The sequence below is a fragment of the Salmo salar genome, chromosome 09 (genome assembly GCF_965601325.2).
Source record: "Salmo salar chromosome 09, fSalSal1, whole genome shotgun sequence".
In the NCBI taxonomy this organism is placed as follows: domain Eukaryota; kingdom Metazoa; phylum Chordata; class Actinopteri; order Salmoniformes; family Salmonidae; genus Salmo; species Salmo salar.
The window spans coordinates 156,423,586-156,442,166 of NC_138299.1; the positions used below are offsets into that span (position 1 = coordinate 156,423,586).

General features: G+C 45.3%; 1 protein-coding gene across 1 annotated transcript; it reads right to left on the bottom strand.

The window, feature by feature from the left end:
- Positions 1 to 541: 541 nt before the first annotated feature.
- LOC106596946 (vomeronasal type-2 receptor 1) lies at positions 542 to 18,380 on the bottom strand. The gene is given in 15 exon segments (XM_082955549.1): positions 542 to 1,255; positions 1,257 to 1,311; positions 1,314 to 1,724; positions 2,074 to 2,338; positions 2,802 to 2,944; positions 3,266 to 3,561; positions 5,218 to 5,507; positions 5,899 to 6,193; positions 6,700 to 6,803; positions 14,505 to 14,572; positions 15,756 to 16,101; positions 16,337 to 16,531; positions 16,808 to 17,102; positions 17,346 to 17,635; positions 18,105 to 18,380. Coding segments are annotated over 15 exon segments (3,762 nt in total). The 5' UTR covers positions 18,366 to 18,380; the 3' UTR covers positions 542 to 807.
- Between the last annotated feature and the right edge of the window lie 201 nt (positions 18,381 to 18,581).

Below are 18,581 nucleotides of genomic sequence, written 5' to 3' on the forward strand. Positions count from 1 at the left end.
TGTCACTATCTTTGTCCACATGTGCAGTTGCAAACCGTAGTCTAGCATTTTTATGGTGGTTTTGGAGCAGTGGCATCTTCCTTACTGAGCGGCCTTTCAGGTTATGTCGATATAGTACTCGTTTTACTGTGGATACAGATACTTTCGTACCTGTTTCCTCCAGCATCTTCACAAGGTCCTTTGCTGTTGTTCTGGGATTGATTTGCACTTTTCGCACCAAAGTACGTTAATCTCTAGGAGACAGAACGCATCTTCTTCCTGAGCGGTATGATGCCTGCGTGGTCCCATGGTGTTTATACTTGCGTACTTGTCAGGGTTGTATTAAGAACGGGACCAAGGTGCAGTGGATATTGAGTTCCACGAATTTATTCCAATGTGAAACTTAATTAATCACTCCAACCTAATTGTATGTAAACTTCCGACTTCAACTGTGTATGAAAATGTTTATTATGTTATTATAATACATAATATGATGAATTACAATATCAACTGAACACATGCACTTCAATGTTATATCAATTCATATAGGAATAAAGCTTTTCTCCAAACAACATGGAAGTGGTTCCACTCTGTAGGCTACTGCTAATCACATCATTTAGCAGGTCAAATTAGATTTAAATACTCTAGATTTGAACAATCTCTCATAACATTGGAATATCTAAAGTGAACCTGTGTCAAGTTACTCATTACAATGTTACCAATGATTAGATGCTAAATTGTTGGTCATCTCTTTCAGAGTAGTCCTACCTAACTATATAATTCACCATATAACTGAACGCTACAATGTATTTTCCCCTCAATCATTTCTTAATAACGTATATCATTGGATGTCTTCTCCATAAGGTGTTTCTTGGTGTTCTTCTCCGGCCTGAACAGAATAATAAAGCATTTAGGAACAAATAATAGAAAGAACAACCCAAAGCTAGAGGTGATGATGGCAAAGATCTCCACAGCTACTGTGAACTTCCCAGGAGAGCTGACATAAGCTGGGATAAAGGTGATCCAGACTGCACAGAATATGAGCATGCTGAAGGTGATGAATTTGGCCTCATTGAAGTTATCAGGCAGCTTCCGAGCCAGAAAAGCCAGCACAAAGCACAAGAGAGCCAGGAGACCAATATAGCTCAACACAGCCCAGAAACCAATAGCTGAACCCACATCACACTCAAGAATGATCTTTTCCTTGTAGGTAGTGAGGTTTTTAATGGGGAAGGGAGGGGACAGGACCAACCACAGAGTGCATATCAAAGCCTGGACAAATGTGAAGGACACTACAGTCAATCTCTGCTGTGGAGGACCAAACCATTTCATGACATTACTGGCTGGAAGCGTAGCCCTGAAGGCCATCAACACCACTATTGTTTTCCCCAGAACACAAGAGATGCAGAGTACGAAGGTGATCCCAAACACTGTGTGACGCAGCATACAGGACAATTCAGAGGGCCGGCCAATGAAGGTAAGAGAACACAGAAAACACAGAGTCAAGGAGAAGAGAAGCAGGAAGCTCAGCTCAGAGTTGTTGGCCCTGACGATGGCTGAAGTCCGGTGGCGGTAGAAGATGGTTGCCGTAGCAATGGCCAGACAAGCCCCGCCCACAGAGCAGGCGGTCAGGATGATTCCGAGGACCTCGTGGAAGGACAGGAACTCCACAGGCTTAAGGATACAGCGGTCTCTCTCAGCGTTGGGCCAGTACTCCTCGGGACAGATCAGACAGTCTGAAGAATCTGACCAGGACAAAATAACAGACATCAAATGTTAATAATAATAGATTCAGGTTTTATTTATTTACAAATACATGTCCCACAATGCTGCACTTTGTCAGTTTACTATAAAGAATGTTGAATTAATGTGCAGCTTACATGAGATAATAAGAACAGGAACATGATTGAAAGACACTACCTTTGTAGTGCTGGTAATATGAATAAACCACTACTTAGTTAACCGTGATAGAAATTACTACACATTTTATGCCAACTATTCCTATTGTCCTACCTGTGTTATTACTGATCTCTCCCTCTCCACATTGGATACAGTCATAACAGCATACAGGCTTTCCTTTCTGTATAGCCTTACGAGTGCCTGGGGGACAGCTCTCACTGCAAACTGACACAGGTACTTGTGTACTGTTCTTTACCCAGGTGATTTCCTTCTCGATGTCAAGCCTCTGGTCAGGAGCCAGGGACGCATCATAGCGCCCCACTGTCACAAACTTCATCTTCCCACTCTCCCGTCTCTGCCAGTTGACCAGCTCATAGGTGGCCACTGGGTCCCCGTTGGCATCGAAAGACACCTGGTACCCATTACGAGAGAAGTTCACCCTCCTCAATCTCTCCAGGACCTGGGGGTTGGAAGAGCAAGAGAGAGAGAAAGAGAACGGGGACGAGAGAGAAGGAGAGAGTTGAAGAAAGGTGGAGATAAGGGAAGAGAGATGAGTGAAGGGATGAGAGATGGAGAGAGAGAGGTGAGTAGATGAGAGATGGAGAGATTAATGCAGAGAGGGGAAGAGAGAGATGAGAGATGGAGAGAGGGAAGAAAGATGGAAAGAGAGAAATGGAGAGAAGGGAAGAGAGATGGAGAGAGGCAGAGAGAGAAACAGAACATTAATTCAACTCATATTTATCAGATGTGTTACTTTAGAAGAAGTTTTAAAGTATAATGAGAACTCCTTGGCCTTCATACTTGTAGTCTAAATAAACATATTTATCAGGAAATTATAGTATAGACTTGTCATTCACCTGTGTTTGCTTCACATTAAGGTTTTTGTCACAGTTCACAGTGGAGTTTCCTCTCTCTTCACAAACAATGCTGTGGATGGCGTGTGCTATGGCATAAACAGCTTTATACACCATGTTAGTGACACGCAGCTGAGATGTATCTGTGTAGGGGACCTGTAGCTGCTGTATATCCTCACTGCCATCACACACCTTCTCCTCAACCCCAACACCTGTAGAGGTCCATACAGACAGACAGAGAGAGAGAGCAACAGACAGACAGACAGACAGACAGACAGACAGACAGACAGACAGACAGACAGACAGACAGACAGACAGACAGACAGACAGACAGACAGACAGACAGACAGACAGACAGACAGACAGACAGACAGACAGACAGACAGACAGACAGACAGACAGACAGACAGACAGACAGACGGATGATGAATGGATAGATAGATAGATAGATAGATAGATAGATAGATAGATAGATAGATAGATAGATAGATAGATAGATAGATAGATAGATAGATAGATAGATAGATAGATACCTTTCCCCAGCCTACAGCCAAAGGCTCCCTCCCAGAACTCTGTGAGCAGGGGAGAGTTGGACACCTTCTGTGGGGAGAGGTCCAGGAGGAAGTCCCTGAGGCCGGGGATGACAGAGCGTTGGATGCCAAATCCGATGGCCCCGGCACACAGGCCGAAGCGCAGCATATCTGGGTTAGTGACCCAGGACTCACTCCCGATCCACTGGCGGGGGGGAGAGGGCAGGCGGTCCATCTCCTCCAGCAGGGTTCGCATGTCCCAAGAGGATACGAATGCAACCACCACCCGGGCTGTGGAGCTGGGGAACATGATTATATCACATGCTTAATATGCCGGTCATGGTTGTCATTCAATGGAATGTCTCAGTGAAGTGAACATGAACATTAGTATTAATCAACACTTTGACAAGCTTAACCTGTTAGGGCTAGTGGGCAGTATTGAAACGGCCGGATAAAAAACGTACCCGATTTAATCTGGTTACTACTCCTGCCCAGTAACTAGAATATGCATATAATTATTCGCTTTGGATAGAAAACACCCTAAAACTGTTTGAATGGTGTCTGTGAGTATAACATAACTCAAATGGCTGGCCAAAACCTGAGAAGATTCCATGCAGGAAGTGGCCTGTCTGACAAGTTGTGTTTCATCTTGGCTCTTTTTATTGAAAACTGAGGATCTTTGCTCTAACGTGACACTTCCTACGGCTCCCATAGGCTCTCAGAGCCCGGGAAAAACCTGAACGATATCGAGGCAGCCTCTGGCTGAAACACATTATTGCTTTTGGCAAGTGGCCGATCAGAGTACTATGGGCTTAGGCGCATGCCCGAGTCGACCGAATGCTTTATTTTCTTTCGTCTGTTTACCTAAACGCAGATTCCCGGTCGGAATATTTTCGCTTTTTTAGCGGTTGACATGCTTCGAAGTACGGTAATGGAATATTTAGATTTTTTTTGTCACGAATTGCACCATGTTCGTCACCCTTATTTACCCTTTTGGATAGTGTCTTGAACGCACGAACAAAACGCCGCTGTTTGGATATAACTATGGATTATTTGGAACCAAACCAACATTTGTTATTGAAGTAGAAGTCCTGGGAGTGCATTCTGACGAAGACAGCAAAGGTAATAACATTTTTCTTATAGTAAAGCTGACTTTGGTGAGTGCTAAACTTGCTGGGTGTCAAAATAGCTAGCCCTGTGATGCCGGGCTATCTACTGAGAATATTGCAAAATGTGCTTTCACCGAAAAGCTATTTTAAAATCGGACATATCGAGTGCATAGAGGAGTTCTGTATCTATAATTCTTAAAATAATTGTTATGCTTTTTGTGAACGTTTATCGTGAGTAATTTAGTAAATTCACCGGCAGTGTTCGGTGGGAATGCTAGTCACATGCTAGTCACATGCTAATGTAAAAAGCTGGTTTTTGATATAAATATGAACTTGATTGAACAAAACATGCATATATTGTATAACATAATGTCCTAGGAGTGTCATCTGATGAAGATCACCAAAGGTTAGTGCTGCATTTAGCTGTGGTTTGGGTTTATGTGACATTATATGCTAGCTTGAAAAATGGGTGTCTGATTATTTCTGGCTGGGTACTCTGCTGACATAATCTAATGTTTTGCTTTCGTTGTAAAGCCTTTTTGAAATCGGACAGTGTGGTTAGATTAACGAGAGTCTTGTCTTTAAAATGGTGTAAAATAGTCATATGTTTGAAAAATTGAAGTTTTTGCATTTTTGAGGTTTTTGAATATCGCGCCACGGGATTACACTGGCTGTTACGTAGGTGGGACGATTTGGTGCCACCTACCCTAGAGAGGTTAAGATATGCATATCATGTTGGTCTCACAGATCATCTTTGGGAAAAGAGATAAATTAACAATAATAGTGTTGTTTTAATATAGTCTTGCATTTGTGTGAATGAAAAGTTCACAAGTAATCATGGATCACCTGCGGATCACGTCGGCCACCCGTTGCACTCTGCTGAGTGGGTTGGTACGGTAGAAGGCTTCAGAATACTCCACACAGATGCCTTCCTCTTGTGCTGCCTGTAGGAAAGCCGCCATCCCGTTATTACCGTAGTCAGAGTCGGAACGGACCGCCCCAATCCAGGTCCAGCCGAAGTGCCTGATGAGGTGGGCCAGAGCGGCAGCCTGGAACTGGTCACTGGGGATGGTTCTGAAGAAGGTTGGATACTGTTTCTTATCACTCAGACAAGCACAGGTGGAAGAGTGACTCACCTAGATAAAAACAGACAGTCGAAAACATGAGAAAGAACATAATGTCGGCCTGCTTCCTGCTTTTTTTATTTATCTATGTAGTTTGATGTTAGGGAGACATTAATAATAATAAGCCAATTCATTGTTTTTCATTAGGCCAGAATGAATAGGATACACAAAAGTGTGACACCAATCTCTGGTCTCCCATAACAACCTAGCCTATGAAAGATAGTCCTCAGATCATGTTTTAATGCCTCCAGACGTTCTCCAGACTCATATTCCTCAGTCTATGTTCAAATACCTTTCTACACATAATTTCACACAGAAATGTACATTCCTGAAAGAGAGGAGAATACAATTGGAATACAGGGAATTAAAAGAAGCTGAATGATTTCTTTCCACGGGAGTTTACCTGAGGAATGCCTAAAGGGCCGATGATGCGCAACATGCTGATGGTAGGCGTGGAGGCAGACTCGCCAATGATAGCTGTCACTGTAGCCGACCCCGAGCACTGTTCTCCGGTATCAAACATGGGGTCCAGGCCATTAGCCAGCTGGAAGGCCACTTTCACGGCCATAGGGACCGAGTTGCAGGAGTCGTGCACTTGATAACCAAGTGTGACACCCGGTAGCAGGTATGAACTGTTGTTTATCTCCTCAACTGCGAAGATCATGGCGCGCGAGAAACGCAACTGACGGGAATCCATACTGTAAATAGAAGATGGGTTAGTGAGCACCTCCTGACGAATCATAAACTAGCTTATAGAATGTTACCATGGCAAACAGCCTAATATCTAGTATTATTTTCCACACCGTCTATATGCCTACACTTTTGTTGTCTGTAATTGAGGACATTGTAGGATAGCCTGCAGTTGAAAATGTGATCCTTTGTAAGAGTAGTCTTTCCCTATTATCTCAGACACAAACACACTTTTTATGTCTTTAAACACACTGTTAATCTGTCTTTAAACACACTTTTTATCTGTCTTTAAAACATTGTTTACCTGTCTTTATAACACTGTTTATCTGTCTTTAAAACACTGATTATCTTCTTTAAACACATTGTTTATCTTTCTTTTAACACACTGTCTCTGTCTTTAAAAACACTGTTTATCGGTCTTTAAACACATTGTTTCTCTTTCTTTAAAACACAATTTATCTGTCTACCCACACAGCCACAGTCCTGTCCCCTGATCCCTCTTGCGCTCACTGACCTCCCTGTGCACTGCAGGGGCTCAGGCATGCTGGTGTAGCTGTGATCCACAGTGTGCATGTAGTAATGGATGGAGAAAACACCCCCGATGACAAAGTCCCCGTCCTGGGAGAACGCCGGAGGACGAGGGGTTTCTTGGAGCCTGCATCTGACAGACTCCAGCCCAGAGGCAGATGTAGAGGTAGAGGCAGATGTGAGCAAGGCGAGCCCACCAGCCATCACAGCTAGATGTAGTAGAACCAGACAACCAGCCAGACTTGGATCCAGAGCAGGAGCCAGAGAGAGCCTCATTCCCCTGATGTGTGGAAGGTATGGGGTAGCACAGCGCCAGACAGACCCACATAGGTCAGGTTACCTCTCTACTCTTGGTTAAATACCCACCGTACCTCTGTGGGGATTCCTCTGGGGGCCACACTGTGGGTATGGCCATGCCAGGAAGGGAGGGGTTAGAGGCTGCTCTGCTCACCCAGTCAGGTCCTTCTTCTTTCAGCTATAGAGAGTTTATGCACCAGAATCAGAACTACGTTGACTGTAATGGTTTAGATAGACATAAACATACATTAGACACACAATAACCATGAGCCTCTCTAATATTTCCCTTACTGTCTAGTCCTCTTGGCACGCTGGCTCTGACAGTATTTACCCCACTGTCTAGTTCATTTGGCACTTTGCCTCACTTATATTTCCTCTACAGTCTAGTCCTCTTGGTACGCTGGCTCTACACAGTATTTACCCAACAGTCTAGGCCTCTTGGCACGCTGGCTCTGCACAGTATTTAACCCACTGTCTAGTTCATTTGGCACTTTGCCTCACTTATATTTCCTCTATAGTCTCGTCCTCCAGGCACGCTGTCTCTTCACAGTAATTCTGCGACAGTCTAGTCCATTTGGCATGTTGCCAAAATTATATTTAACCTACAATCTAGTCCTCTTTGCAAGCTGGCTCTATTCAGTATTTCCCCAACAGTCTAGTCCTCTTGGCATGCTGGCAATACACAGAATTTATTCTAAAGTCTAGTCCTCTTGGTACGCTTCCTCTCTTATATTTACCCTACAGTATAGTCCTCTGGGCACGTTGCCTCACTTACAGGTGAAGTATGAAGTTTACATTCACCTTAGCCAAATACATTTAAACTCAGTTTTTCAAAATTCCTGACATTTAACCTGTTAGGGCTAGGGGGCAGTATTGACACGGCTGGATAAAAAACGTACCCGATATAATCTGGTTACTACTCCTGCCCAGTAACTAGAATATGCATATAATTATTGGCTTTGGATATAAAACACCCTAAGGTTTCTAAAACTGTTTGAATGGTGTCTGTGAGTATAACAGAACTCATATGGCAGGCCAAAACCTGAGAAGATTTCAAGCAGGAAGTGGCCTGTCTGAACGATATCGGGGGACAAAGGGATTGGATATGCGCAATCCCACGATCGTGCTGTTCCTTCTTTTTCTTCTTGAATTAATATGCTATTGTCCGAGTTGGAATATTAGCGCATTTTTACGTAAAAAATACCATAAAGATTGATTTTAACATTTACATTTACATTTAAGTCATTTAGCAGACGCTCTTATCCAGAGCGACTTACAAATTGGTGCATTCACCTTATAATATCCAGTGGAACAACCACTTTACCATAGTGCATCTAAATCTTTTAAGGGGGGGTTAGAAGGATTACTTTAAACAGCATTTGACATGCTTCTAAGAACGTAATGGAACATTTTGACTTTTCGTCTCTGGTACTGCACTCGCGTGTTATGCCTTTGGATAGTGCTCTGTACGCACGAACAAAACAGAGGTATTTGAACATAAATATGGATTATTTCAAACAAAAACAACATTTCTTGTGGAAGTAGCAGTCCTGGGAGTGCATTCTGACGAAGATCAGCAAAGGTAAGAGAATATTTATAATATTAATTCTGAGTTTAGGTGACACCGAACTTGGCGGGTGTCTGTATAGCTTGCTGTGATGGCGAGCTATGTACTCAGAATATTGAAAAAATGTGCTTTCTCCATAAAGATATTTTAAAATCTGACACAGCGGTTGCATAAAGGAGTACTGTATCTATAATTCTTAAAATAATTGTTATATTTTGTCAACGTTTATGATGAGTATTTTTGTAAATTCACCAGAAGTTTATGGTGGGAATACATTTTCTGAACATCATGTGCCAATGTAAAATGCTGTTTTTGGATATAAATATGAACTTTATCAAACAAAACATACATGTATTGTGTAACATGATGTCCTAGGAGTGTCATCTGATGAAGATCATCAAAGGTTAGTGCTTCATTTAGCTGTGTTTTGGGTTTTTGTGACATATATCCTTGCTTGGAAAATGGCTGTGTTGTTATTTTTGTCTATGTATTCTCTTAACTTGTTATGGATAGGGGGCAGTATTTTCACGGCCGGATAAAAAACGTACCCGATTTAATCTGGTTATTACTCCTGCCCAGAAACTAGAATATGCATATAATGAGTAGCTTTGGATAGAAAACACTCCAAAGTTTCTAAAACTGTTTGAATGGTGTCTGTGAGTATAACAGAACTCAAATGGCAGGCCAAAACCTGAGAAGATTCTGTACAGGAAGAACCCTGTCTGACCATTTCTTGGCCTTCTTTGTCATCTCTATCCAAAACAAAGGATCTCTGCTGTAACGTGACATTTTCTAAGGCTCCCATAGGCTCTCAGAAGGCGCCAGAACGTTGAATGATGACTTTGCAGCCCATGGCTGAAAAACAGTATCGCATTTGGTAAGTGGTCGATCTGAGAACAATGAGACGGGTGTGCACATGCAAGTGAAGAGTCCATTTTAGATTATCAGTCTTTGAACGAAAACAACGACTCCCTGTCGGAATTTTATCGCTATTTTATGAGAAAAATCGCATAAAAATTGATTTTAAACAGCGTTTGACATGCTTCGAAGTACGGTAATGGAATATTTTGAATTTTTTTTGTCACGATACGCGTCCGTGCGTCACCCTTCGTTACCCTTCGGATAGAGTCTTGAACGCACAAACAAAACGCCGCTATTTGGATATAACTATGGATTATTTGGAACCAAACCAACATTTGTTGTTGAAGTAGAAGTCCTGGGAGTGCATTCTGACGAAGAACAGCAAAGGTAATCAAATTTTTCTTATAGTAAATCTGAGTTTGGTGAGTACCAAACTTGGTGGGTGTCAAAATAGCTAGCCCGTGATGGCGAGCTATCTACTCAGAATATTGCAAAATGTGCTTTCACCGAAAAGCTATTTTAAAATCGGACAACGCGATTGCATAAAGGAGTTCTGTATCTATAATTCTTAAAATAATTGTTATGTTTTTTGTGAACGTTTATCATGAGTAATTTAGTAAATTCACCGGAAGTGTTCGGTGTGAATGCTAGTTCTGAACGTCACATGCTAATGTAAAAAGCTGTTTTTTGATATAAATATGTACTTGATTGAACAAAACATGCATGTATTGTATAACATAATGTCCTAGGAGTGTCATCTGATGAAGATCATCAAAGGTTAGTGCTGCATTTAGCTGTGGTTTTGGTTTTTGTGACATTATATGCTAGCTTGAAAAATGGGTGTCTGATTATTTCTGGCTGGGTACTCTGCTGACATAATCTAATGTTTTGCTTTCGTTGTAAAGCCTTTTTGAAATCAGACAGTGTGGTTAGATAAAGGAGAGTCTTGTCTTTAAAATGCTGTAAAATAGTCATATGTTTGAAAAATTGAAGTTTTCGGATTTTTCGAGGAGTTTGTATTTCGCGCCACGCCCATCATTCGATATTGGAGCAGGTGTTCCGCTAGCGGAACGTCTAGATGTAAGTTAACACAATCTAATGTTTTGCTTTCGCTGTAAAGCCTTTTTGAAATCGGACAATGTGGTTGGATTAAGGAAATGTGTATCTTTAAAATGGTGTAAAATAGTCGTATGTTTGAGAAATTGAAATTTTTTGATTTTTGAGATTTGTTTTTCGCGCCGTGCTGTTCCATTGGATGTTGGCTAGGGGGTTCCGCTAGCGGAACGTCTGTCCTCAACAGGTGTTAATCCAAATAAAGATTCCCTGTCTTTGGTCACTGAGGATCACCACTTTATTTTAAGAATGTGAAAAGTCAGAATATTCTAGAGAAAATGACTAATTTCAGCTTTCATTTCTTTCATTACATTCCCAGTGGGTCAGAAGTTTACATGCACTCAATTAGTATTTGGTAGCATTACCTTCAAATTGTTTAACTTGGGTCGAACGTTTTGGGTAGCCTTCCACAAGCTTCCCACAATAAGTTGGGTGAATTTTGGCCCATTCCTCCTCACAGAGCTGGTGTAACTGAGTCAGGTTTGTCGGCCTCCTAGCTCGCACACGCTTTTTCAGTTCTTCCCACAAATGTTCTATTGCATTGAGGTCAGGGCTTTGTGATGACCACTCCAATACCTTGACTTTGTTGTCCTTAGGCCATTTTGCCACAACTTTGGAAGTATGCTTGAAGTCACTGTCCATTTGGAATACCCATTTGCAACCAAGCTTTAACTTCCTGACTGATGTCTTGAGATGTTGCTTCAATATATCCACATAATTTTCCATCTTCATGATGCCATCTATTTTTTGAAGTGCACCAGTCCCTCTTGCAGCAAAGCAACCCAACAACATGATTCTGCCACCCCCATGCTTCACGGTTGGGATGGTCTTCTTCGATTTGCAAGCCTCCTCCTTTTTCCTCCAAACATAACGATGGTCACGATCTTTGTCCCCATGTGCAGTTGCAAACCGTAGTCTGGCATTTCTATGGTGGTTTTGGAGCAGTGGCTTCTTCCTTGCTGAGCGGCCTTTCAGGTTATGTCGATATAGGACTCGTTTTACTGTGGAAAAAGATACTTTCGTACCTGTTTCCTCCAGCATCTTCACAAGGTCCTTTGCTGTTGTTCTGGGATTGATTTGCACTTTTCACACCAAAGTACGTTAATCTCAAGGAGACAGAACGCGTCTTCTTCCTGAGCTGTACGACGCCTGCGTGGTCCCATGGTGTTTTTACTTGCGTTTTATTGTTTGTACAGATGAACGTGGTTGCTTCAGGCGTTTGGAAATTGCTCCCTGTCACTACTACTTCTGAAGTCGGTCCCTCTCCTTGTTCGGGCGGCATTCGGTGGTCAACGTCACCAGCCTTCTAGCCATCGCCGATCCACTTTTTATTTTCCATTTGTTTTGTCCTTGTCTTACACACCTGGTTTCATTCCCCCATTTACTTGTCCAATATTTAACCCTCTGTTCCCCCATGTTTGTTTGTGAGTGATTGTTTGCATTTAATACGGTCCGTTATTGTGCCCTAGATTATTGCATTGTATTATTGATTCTTTGATTAAATTACATTTATTACTTATATCTGCTGTCCTGCGCCTGACTCCTCTACACCAGCTACACACAGGCTCATTACAGAATCAATCTCCTTGAATGGAGTCAGCAGGAGCAGACACCCTCACTGTGGCAGTAGAGGAGTGCGTCCAGCAGCACTCGACCCTTTTGCAACGTCTGGGCACCACCATGGATCGAGTGTTGCAGACGATAGATCGTTAGGAGAGAGGAGGAGGTCTTCAAGCGCCCCCACCAGCCCCACTACAGCAGACCCCCCTCCTTCACCCGGTCCCAGTGGGATTTGGCTCGCACTCCAGAGGGAGTATGATGGGACGGCTGCCGGATGCCAGGGGTTCCTACTCCAGCTGGAACACTACCTGGCGACCGTCCACCCGGCTCCTTCGGGACGTGAGAGTGTGTCCACCCTCGGCTCCTACCTCTTAGGCAAAGCCCTGGAGTGGGCCAACGCCGTATGGAGGGAAGGAGATGTGGCGCCATTGGACCATTACGCAGAGTTCACCCACCGCTTTCGGGCAGTTTTCATGCACTCGCCTGAGGGTCGAGCGGCAGGTGAACGTTTGTTCCACCTGAGGCAGGGGACGAGGAGTGCACAGGATTTCACTTTGGACTTCCGGACCCTGGCCGCCAGCGCGGGATGGAACGACAGGGCCCTGATTGATCACTACCGGTGCAGTCTGAGCGAGGACGCCCGTCGGGATCTGGCCTGCCTAGACACCACCCTCACGTTGGACCAGCTGGTGGACCTGTCCATCCGGCTGGACAACCTTGCTACCCGCGGACGTCCGGATTGGGGCCTGTCAGTTCCATCCCCAAGCAGCTCCGCTCCGATGCCCATGGAGCTGGGAGATGCTGCGCTTAGGGCGACCGGAGGAGGGGCCATTCCCTGCACCATCTGTGGCCGCAGAGGGCACACTGCTGGTCGGTGCTGGGGGGGGGGGGTTTCTCAGAGAGTCGAGGAAGCAGGCAGGGCACTATCGTGTCACCCCAGGTGAGATGGAACCACGCTCACCCAGAGCCCCCTGTTGCTCACATGTATGTGTTTATTACATTTCCTGAGTTTTCCCTGCATTCCCAGCATAAGGCGCTCGTAGATTCAGGCGCATCTGGGAATTTTATTGACCCTTCATTTGCCCATAGTTTAGGGATCCCCCTTGTTCCTGTGGTTATGCCCTTCCCTGTGCACGCCCTAGATAGTCGACCATTAGGGTCAGGGCTGATTAGGGAGGCCACCGCTCCACTGGACATGGTTACGCAGGAGGGTCACAAGGAGAGAATCAGTCTCTTCCTTATTGATTCTCCTGCATTTCCTGTGGTGCTGGGCCTACCCTTGTTGGCCTGTCATGACCCCACTACTTCGTGGCAACAGAAGACTATCAAGGGGTGGTCACGAAAGTGCTCAGGGTGGTGTGTAGGGGTTTCCATCGGTGCGACTACGGTGGAAAGTCCAGACCAGGTCTCCACCTTGCGCATCCCCTCAGAATATGCCGATTTGGCTCTCGAAGGCGACTCAATTACCACCCCGTCGACGGGGGGATTGTGCGATAAATCTCCTCGTAGACGCAGCACTTCCCAGGAGTCATGTGTATCCTCTGTCACAGGAGGTGACGGTGGCTATGGAAACATATGTCTCCGAATCCCTGTGGCAGGGATACATTCAGCCCTCCACTTCACCTGCCTCCTCAAGTTTATGTTTTGTGAAGAAGAAGGATGGAGGTCTGCACCCGTGTATTGACTATCGGGGTATCAATCCGATCACGGTGAGGTACAGCTACCTGCTCCTCTCATCGCCAGTGCGATCGAGTCAATGCACGGGGCGCGCTTCCTCACAAAATTGGATCTCAGGAGTGCATACAACCTGCTGCGTATCTGGGAGGGGGACGAGTGCAAGACGGCATTTAGTACCACCTCAGGGCACTATGAGGACCTTGTCATGCCGTACGAGTTGATGAATGCTCCATCAGTCATCCAGGTTTTTTTTTGACGAGAATTTCCGGGACCTGCACGGGCAGGGTGTAGTGGTGTATATCGACGACATTCTGATAAACTCCGCTACACGCGCCGAGCATGTGTCCCTGGTGCGCAGGGTGCTTGGTCGACTGTTGAAGCATGACCTGTACGTGAAGGCTGAGAAATGTCTGTTCTTCCAACAGTCCGTCTCCTTCATAGGGTACCGCATTTCCACTTCAGGGGTGGAGATGGAGAGTGACCGCATTTCAGCCGTGCGTAATTGGCCGACTCCCACCACGGTAAAGGAAGTAGAGCGGACCTGTGAAGTAGGTGGACCTGTGCGATTGCAGTGGTCGGCTGTGGCGGTAAGGGCTTTTGGTCACCTGAGGGCTCTGTTTACCTCGGCTCCCGTGCTGGCTCATCCAGATCCCTCTTTGGCGTTTATAGTGGAGGTGGATACGTCCGAGGCTGGGATAGGAGCCGTGCTCTCTCACCGAAGCTCTCACACCGACGCTCCGCCCCTGTGCCTTCTTTTCGAAGAAGTTCAGCCCGGCGAGCGAAACTATGATGTGGGGGACCGGGAGCTTTGGCTGTCGTCAAGGCTCTGAAGGCATGGAGACATTGGCTTGAGGGGGCGAGACACCCTTTTCTCATCTGGACTGACCACCGCAATATGGAGTACATCCTGGTGGCGAGGAGACTGAACCCTCGCCAGGCAAGGTGGGCCATGTTTTTTACTCATTTTGTGTTCACCCTGTCCTACCGACCAGGTTCCCAGAACGCTAAGGCAGAAGCACTGCCCCCGATGTATGACACAGAGGAGTGGTCAATGGATCACACTCCCATACTCCCGACCTCTTGCCTAGTGGCACCGGTAGTGTGGGAGCTGGACACCGACATCGAGCGGGCATTACGTACAGAGCCCACTCCTCTCTAGTGTCCAGCTGGGCGTCTGTACGTTCCATCTGCTGTCTGCGACCGGTTGATCTATTGGGCCCATACGTCACCCTCCTCTGGTCATCCTGGCATCGGTCGGACGGTACGCTGTCTTAGTGGGAAGTACTTGTGGTCCACCTTGGCCAAGGACGTGCCCGGTCTCCCTACGGCCCTACAGACTTAGGAGGCCCTGTTCACTCATGTCTTCCTACACTACGGGGTGCCTGAGAACAAATTCTCTGATCGGGGTCCCCAGGTCACGTCCAGGATATGGAGGGCGTTCATGGAACGTCTGGGGTCTCGGTCAGCCTCACCTCAGGTTTTCACCCCGAGAGTAACGGGCAGGTGGAGAGAGTAAACCAGGATGTGGGTAGGTTTCTGCGGTCATATTGCCAGGACCGGCCGGGGGAGTGGGCGGTGTTCATCCCTTGGGCAGAGATGGCCCAAAACTCACTCCGCCACTCCTCCATTAACCTCTTACATCTAGACGTTCCGCTAGCGGAACACCTGCTCCAATATCCAATGATAGGCGTGGCGCGAATTACAAATTCCTCAAAAATACAAAAACTTCAATTTTTCAAACATATGACTATTTTACACCATTTTAAAAACAAGACTCTCCTTTATCTCCTTTGTCAGTTTACAATAAAGAATGTTCAATTAATGTGCAGCTTACATGAGATAATAAGAAAAGGATCGTGATTGACAGACACTACCTTTGTAGTGCTGGTAATATGAATAAACCACTATTTAGTAAACCGTGATAGAAATTACTACACGTTTTAAGCCAACGATTCCTATTGTCCTACCTGTTTTATTACTGATCTCTCCCTCTGCACATTGGATACAGTCATAACAGCATACAGGCTTTCCCTTCTGTACAGCCTTACGAGTGCCTCGGGGACAGCTCTCACTGCACACTGACAGAGGTACTTGTGTACTGTTCTTTACCCAGGTGATTTCCCTCTCCATGTCAAACCTCTGGTCAGGAGGCAGGGACGCATCATAGCGCCCCACTGTCACAAACTCCATCTTCCCACTCTCCCGTCTCTGCCAGTTGACCAGCTCATAGGTGGCCACTGGGTCCCCGTTGGCATCGAAAGACACCTGGTACCCATTACGAGAGAAGTTCACCCTCCTCAATCTCTCCAGGACCTGGGAGTTGGAAGGGAAGGGAGAGAGAGAGGGGACGAGAGAGAAGGAGAAAGGGGAAGAGAGATGGAAAGAATGGAAGAGAGATGGAGAGAGAAACAGAACATTAATTCAACTCATATTTATCACACGTGTTACTTCAGAAGAATTTATAATGTATAATGAGAACTCCTAGTTCTTCATACATGTAGTCTAAATAAACATATCAATCAGGACATACAATCGTCTTGTCATTCACCTGTGTTGGCTTCACATGAAGGTTTATGACACAGTTCACAGTGGAGTTTTCTCTCTCTTCGCAAACAATGCTGTGGATGGCGTGTGCTATGGCGTAAACAGCTTTATACACCATGTGAGTGATACGTAGCTGAGATGTATCTGTGTAGGGGGTCTGTAGCTGCTGTATATCCTCACTGCCATCACACACCTTCTCCTCAACACCAACACCTGTAGAGGTCCCTACAGACAGACAGACAGACAGACAGACAGACAGACAGACAGACAGACAGACAGACAGACAGACAGACAGACAGACAGACAGACAGACAGACAGACAGACAGACAGACAGACAGACAGACAGACAGACAGACAGACAGACAGACAGACAGACAGACAGACAGACATGTAAAAAGATATATAGAAAAACAGACAGATTAATGGATGGATGGATGGATGGATGAATGAATGGATGGATGGATAGATAGATACCTATCCCAGTCTACAGCCAAAGGCTCCCTCCCAGAACTCAGTGAACATGGGAGAGTTGGACACCTTCTGTGGGGAGAGGTCCAGGAGGAAGTCCCTGAGGCCGGGGATGACAGAGCGTTGGATGCCAAATCCGATGGCCCCGGCACACAGGCCGAAGCGCAGCATATCTGGGTTAGTGACCCAGGTCTCGCTCCCGATCCACTGGCGGGGCGGAGAGGGCAGGCGGTCCATCTCCTCCAGCAGGATTCTCATGTCCCCAGAGGCTACGAATGCAACCACCACCTGGGCTGTGGAGCTGGGGAACATGATTATATCATGGTTAATATGCTGGTCATGTTTGTCATTCATTGGAATGTCTCAGTGAAGTGAACATGAACATTAGTATTAATCAACACTTTTGACAAGTTTAAGCTATGCAAATCATGTTGGTCTCACAGATCAGCTTTGGGAAAAGAGAGAAATTAATAAAAGTAGTATTTTTTATAAATATAGTCTTGAATTTGTATGAATGAAAAGTTCACAAGTAATCATGGATCACCTGCGGATCACATCGGCCACCCGTTGCACTCTGCTGAGTGGGTTGGTACGGGAGAAGGCTTCAGAATATTCCACACAGATGCCTTCCTCTTGTGCTGCCTGTAGGAAAGCCGCCATCCCGTTATTACCGTAGTCAGAGTCGGAACGGACCGCCCCAATCCAGGTCCAGCCGAAGTGCCTGATGAGGTGGGCCAGTGCGGCGGCCTGGAACTTATCACTGGGGATGGTTCTGAAGAAGGTTGGATACTGTTTCTTATCACTCAGACAAGCACAGCTGGCATAGTGGCTCACCTGGGTAAAAACAGACAGTCGAAAACATTAAAAAGAACATCATGTCGGCCTAACAACTCTAATGTATTGGCTACTTCCTGATTTTTTAAATTTAGCTATGTAGTTTGATGTTAGAGAGACATTAATAATAATAAGCCAATTCATTGTTTTTCATTAGGCCAGGTTGAAAAGGATACACAAAAGTGTGACACCAATCCCTGGTCTCCATAACAACCTAGCCTATGAAAGATAGTCCTCAGATCATGTTTTAATGCCTCCAGACGTTCTCCAGACTCATATTCCTCAGTCTATGTTCAAATACCTTTCTACAGATAATTTCAAACAGAAATGTATATTCCTGAAATAGAGGAGAATACAGTTGGAATACAGGGAATTAAAAGTTGAACTCATTCCTGAAAGAGAGGAGAATATACACTAGGAATACACTAAATTAAAAGAAGCTGAATGATTTCTTTCCATATGAGTTTACCTGAGGAATGCCGAATTGGCCTATGATGCGCAACATGCTGATGGTAGGCGTCGAGGCAGACTCGCCAACAATAGCTGTCACTGTAGCCGAACCAGAGCACTGTTCTCCGGTATCAAACATGGGGTCCAGGCCGTTAGCCAGCTGGAAGGCCACTTTCACGGCCATAGGGACCAAGGAGCAGGAGTCGTACAATTGATAACCAAGCGTGACACCCGGTAGCAGTTATGAACTGTTGTTAATCTCCTCAACAGCGAAGACCATGGCGCGCGAGAAGCGCAACTCACGGGAATCCACACTGTAAATAGAAGATGGGTTAGTGAGCACCTCCTGATGAATCATAAACTAGCCTATAGAATGTTCCAAATGCAAACAGCCAAATATCTAGTATTATTTTCCATACCGCCCATATGCCTACACTTTTATTGTCTGTAATTGAGGACATTGTAGGATAGCCTGCATTTGAAAATGTGATCCATT